Raw genomic sequence first — 4886 nt, 5'->3', positions numbered from 1 at the left:
TTGCCCTAGATTTTACTACCCGTTAGATATCCACCTAGGTAGAAGTCACGACCCTAGTCTCTTTTAACACTTAAAAAACCCAACAAAAATATTGTCCTTAGTTTCAATTATTGCAATCATTAGAGTAAAGACAGAAGTAGAATACAAACCCAAACTTGTGGAAGTGTAATTAGATTCAAAGCCCGCATCTAGCTTAGATGTAAACCTAATTCCAAACATTAACTCCTGTGGATTCAATCCCGACCTTAGTTGGGTTAAAACTGCATCGACCACCTCGCCACTCAATAGTAGTGTAGGCTTGGACCCGATCAAAGTTTGGCGCCGTTGCCGAGGAGTTAGACGGTCTTAGCTATATATCTAAGTATTTGTGTGTTTTGTTCTTTCCTTCTGTTTTTCTAATTTTGTGTGTGAATTTCTTTTAGGTACCATATGGATCTTAACAACGAGTCCCTCGGGAATATACCACTGGGGGGAGGAGGTAGATGACGAACAAGTGGATGAGGTTCAACTTGAACCTCAAGTACAAAGGAGAGGCTGCCCACCTCATGACAACATCTCAAGCCCTCCCCCACCTCCTCCAAGAGCAGCACACCGGGTGTTGCCCAACGAAGGCTATGTGAGTGCAATAGTCCCGCCCCGGATTAGGGCGGGAAACTTTCAAATAACCAATGTCATGCTTACACTGTTGGAACATCGGGGTTTCTTCACCGGAGCTCCACACCAAAATGCCTATAAGCATTTCAAAGGTTTTGTTGATACGTGCTGGGGGAGAAAGCAGACTAATGTCCCCGAGGACGCATTGAGGTTAAGGCTTTTCCCATTTTCTCTAAGGGGGAAGGCTTTGGATTGGCTAGAGAGGTTACCCAACCATTCCATCCACACTTGGGATGAGTTGGTCGAGAAGTTCATTGCAAAGTTCTTTTCTCCGGGACATATGGCAACACTAAGAGATGAGATCCTAGGTTTTAAACAAGAGCCAAATGAACCGTTAGATGAGATTTGAGAGAGGTACCACACAATGGTCAAAGAGTGCCCTAACAACAACATGACCGAGGACATGATCCAACAAACCTTTTATAGGGGGATCAATACAACTAATCAGTGTGTGGTAAATCAACTCGCCAGGGGTAATTTCATGAACACACTGTATTCCGAAGCTTGTGAAATATTGGATGAGATGGCGGATACCTCTTCGGCATGGCAAAGTAGAGCTAATGTTCCTCAAGGTGACCCAAATGTAATTCACCTACACAAAGAGCTACATGATCATGGACAAGCTATTGCGGAGTTGACAACCACAATGAATCAATTGGCCAAGGCTCAACTTCAACAAGTTTAAGGGCCAAAACAATGAATGCCATGGAAGGAGTGAACATGATGGTCAACAAGAAAAGGCAACGAGGTCAACAAGTTCAAAATAATCCGGATAAATTTGAGCAAAGTAATAGTGGGTACAATCAAGATGATGCTTATGATGATCAAAGTGAAGAGGTCCAATATGTCAATAATTATCAAGGTCAACAGAGCAATGCTCTAAATCAACAACAGTGGAGATCACAAGGAAACCAAGGGAATTGGAATAGTGGCAACAACAACAACCAAGGCAATTGGGGGAACAACAACAATCAAAATTGGGGTAATCAAGGAAATCAAGGCAATTGGGGAGGAAATAATCATGATAATTGGGGTGGAAACAATCAAAGTAATTGGGGAAGCAATAACAATCAAGGGGGTTGGAACAATAATAATCAATAAAATCGGGGGTCGGGCTTTCAAAGGCCCCCGATGTATCAACAACCCAACAACTTGCCTCCATATCCGTCACAAGGTCCTAGTTCTTCCAAAAATGAGATGGGACGGATTGAAAACATGTTCAAGCAAATGATGGGGGAAAACGCCGAGTCCGATGCTCAATTAGCCTCCCACAACACTTCTATCTGCAACTTGGAAGTCCAACTTGTACAAATTTCTCAAGCTTTGAATACTCACCCTAAGGGGGCATAACTGAGTGATATGGTGGTAAACCCGAAGGGTAGGAACAATATGGGGCATGCTATGGCGGTGACTACAAGAAGTGGGAGAGGTGGAGTTGCTAGTACCTCAAACTCAAGAAAGATTGTGAATGATGATGTGGTGATGCAAGATGATGATGAGCCAAGCAATGATGTTCAAGCAAATGATGAGGTGAGGATAGACATTGAGGAAAATGTGGAGGAGACACAAGATGATGTGAACCCGTCTAGGGAACATGTGATAGACATACCGGATCCGGTAGTGCCTAAAGCCAAGGCTCCTTTTCCAAGCTCACCTCCACCATATACTCAAAGGTTTGCAAAGCAAAACAATGAGAATCAATTCAAGAAATTCATTGATATGATGAAAAGGTTGTCCATAAATGTGCCATTGGTTGAAGCCTTAGAACAAATGTCGGGATATGCCAAGTTCATGAAGGACTTGGTAAACAATAAGAGATCAATGAACCGTGAAACAATAAAAATGGCACATCAAGTGAGTGCCATTGTGCATTCCATGGCTCCAAAGTTAGAAGACCCTGGTGCCTTTACGATCCCATGCACTATTGGTAGTGTCGATTTCGCCAAAGCTTTATGTGACTTGGGGGCAAGCATTAACCTGATGCCATATTCTATGTTCAAAACATTATGGATTGGGTAACCAAGACCCACATCTATGAGGTTACAAATGGCGGACCGGATAATGAAGAGGCCAATTGGGATAATTGATGATGTGCTCGTTCGGGTCGACAAGTTCATACTTCCCGTAGATTTTGTGATACTTGACTGTGAGGTTGACTATGAGGTGCCAATCATTTTGGGGAGACCTTTCCTAGCTACAGGGAAGGCCTTAGTTGATGTGGATGATGGTGAGCTCACCTTCCGGGTCGGCGATGAAAAAGTTATGTTCCATGTTTGTAAGTCAATGAGGCAGCCTAATAGCAACGAAGTGTGCTCGTTCGTGGATCTTATAATCAAAGTAATTGTTGATGACACAAGTGTTGTGATTAATGTTGAAGACCCATTGGAAGCTGTGTTATTGAATCATGATGAGGATGAGAAGGAAGGCTTGGTATAATGTGTCAATGCTTTGCAAGGAATTGGATCATATACATATGGACCCCGAAAACTTTCCTTGGACCTTGAGAACCGGAAGACTCCACGAACAAAGCCCCCAATCGAGGAGCCTCCCACATTGGAGTTGAAGACCTTGCCTTCACACCTCATGTATGAGTTCTTAGGCCCTTGCTCCATATTACCTGTTATTCTTTCCTCGTGCTTAACTAACGTGCAGGTAGATTCCACCCTTGCGGTGCTCCAAAGGAGGAAGAAGGCAATAAGTTGGACATTGGCGGATATTCGGGGTATAAGCCCCGCTTTTTGCATTCAGAAAATCATATTGGAGGAGGATGCCAAACCCTCTGTGGAACATCAAAGAAGGTTGAATGAGGCCATGCAAGAGGTAGTCAAGAAAGTGATCATCAAGTGGTTGGATGCTGGGGTTGTCTACCCCATTTCTGATAGTTCATGGACTTCACCGGTGCAATGTGTCCCAAAAAAGGGGGGCATGACTGTGATTACAAATGAAAAAAATTAATTGATCCCTACAAGAACTGTCACTGGTTGGAGGGTATGCATGGATTATAGGAATCTCAACAAAGTGACTCAGAAAGACCATTTTCCGCTTCCATTTCTTGATCAGATGTTGAATAGGCTAGCCGGACGTGCTTATTATTGGTTTTTGGATGGGTATTCCGGATACAACCAGATTCTTATTGCACCTGAAGATCAAGAGAAGACCACCTTCACTTGTCCATATGTCCCATTTGCATTCTCGCGGATGCCTTTCGGTTAATGTAATGCACCGGCTACTTTTCAGCGGTGTATGATGGCAATATTCACTGAAATGGTGGAGGACTTCCTCGAGGTTTTCATGGATAATTTCTCTATTGTGGGGGATTCTTTTGAAGAGTGTTTGGATAATCTTGATAAGGTATTGGCACATTGTGAAGAGACCAACTTGGTGCTTAATTGGGAGAAATGTCACTTTATGGTCGAGGAGGGAATTGTCCTCGGCCACAAGATCTCCAAGAATGGTATTTAAGTGGATAAAGCAAAAATTGAAGTGATATCAAAACTCCCTCCTCCTAGTTCCGTCAAAGGAGTGAGGAGCTTTCTAGGTCACGCGGGGTTTTACCGTCGGTTCATTAAGGATTTCTCAAAGGTGGTGAACCCCTTGTGCAAGTTATTGGAAAATGATGCCAAATGTGTGTTCAATGATGATTGTATGAAGGCATTTGAGCTACTCAAGTATAGATTGACTACCACTCCCATCATTACCGCACCAAATTGGAGCTTACTATTTGAGCTTATGTGTGATGATAGCGACGTGGAGGTAGGAGCGGTATTGGGGAAAAGAACCAACAAGATCTTCCATCCGATCTACTATGCTAGTAAGACCATGACCCAAGTCAACTATACGGTGACCGAGAAAGAACTCTTAGCCATTGTCTTTGCTATGAAAAAGTTTCGCCCGTACCTCATGGGTACCAAAGTGATTGTTCACACCGATCACGCGGCACTTCGTTATTTGATGAATAAAAAGGATTCTAAGGCTAGGTTGATGCGGTGGGTACTTCTTCTACAAGAATTTGATCTTGAAATCATAGACCGCAAAGGGAGTGAGAATCAAGTGGCGGACCACTTGTCCTGATTAGAGGAGGAGGGGAGGCCCTGATGGCCTTGAGATCAATGATTCATTTCCGAATGAACAACTTCTTTCCATGTCTTTGACCGGGATGCCTTGGTTTGCCGATGTGGCCAACTATCTTGTGAGCGTCATTATTTCGAATGAGTTATCTTCAAACCAAAGGA

The 4886-nt window shown here is 43.4% G+C and overlaps 1 protein-coding gene across 1 annotated transcript; it reads left to right on the top strand.

Annotated features, from left to right (window-relative positions):
• Positions 1-1350: 1350 nt before the first annotated feature.
• Positions 1351-1755, top strand: LOC138899526 (uncharacterized). The gene has a single exon (XM_070186062.1). The coding sequence runs from the start codon at positions 1351-1353 to the stop codon at positions 1753-1755; it is 405 nt and encodes a 134-aa protein (XP_070042163.1).
• The last annotated feature ends 3131 nt before the right edge of the window (positions 1756-4886 follow it).

This window comes from Nicotiana tomentosiformis, chromosome 9 (assembly GCF_000390325.3).
Source record: "Nicotiana tomentosiformis chromosome 9, ASM39032v3, whole genome shotgun sequence".
Taxonomy (NCBI): domain Eukaryota; kingdom Viridiplantae; phylum Streptophyta; class Magnoliopsida; order Solanales; family Solanaceae; genus Nicotiana; species Nicotiana tomentosiformis.
Note: the sequence above shows the minus strand (reverse complement) of the source record. Positions and strands in the feature narration are given on the sequence as shown.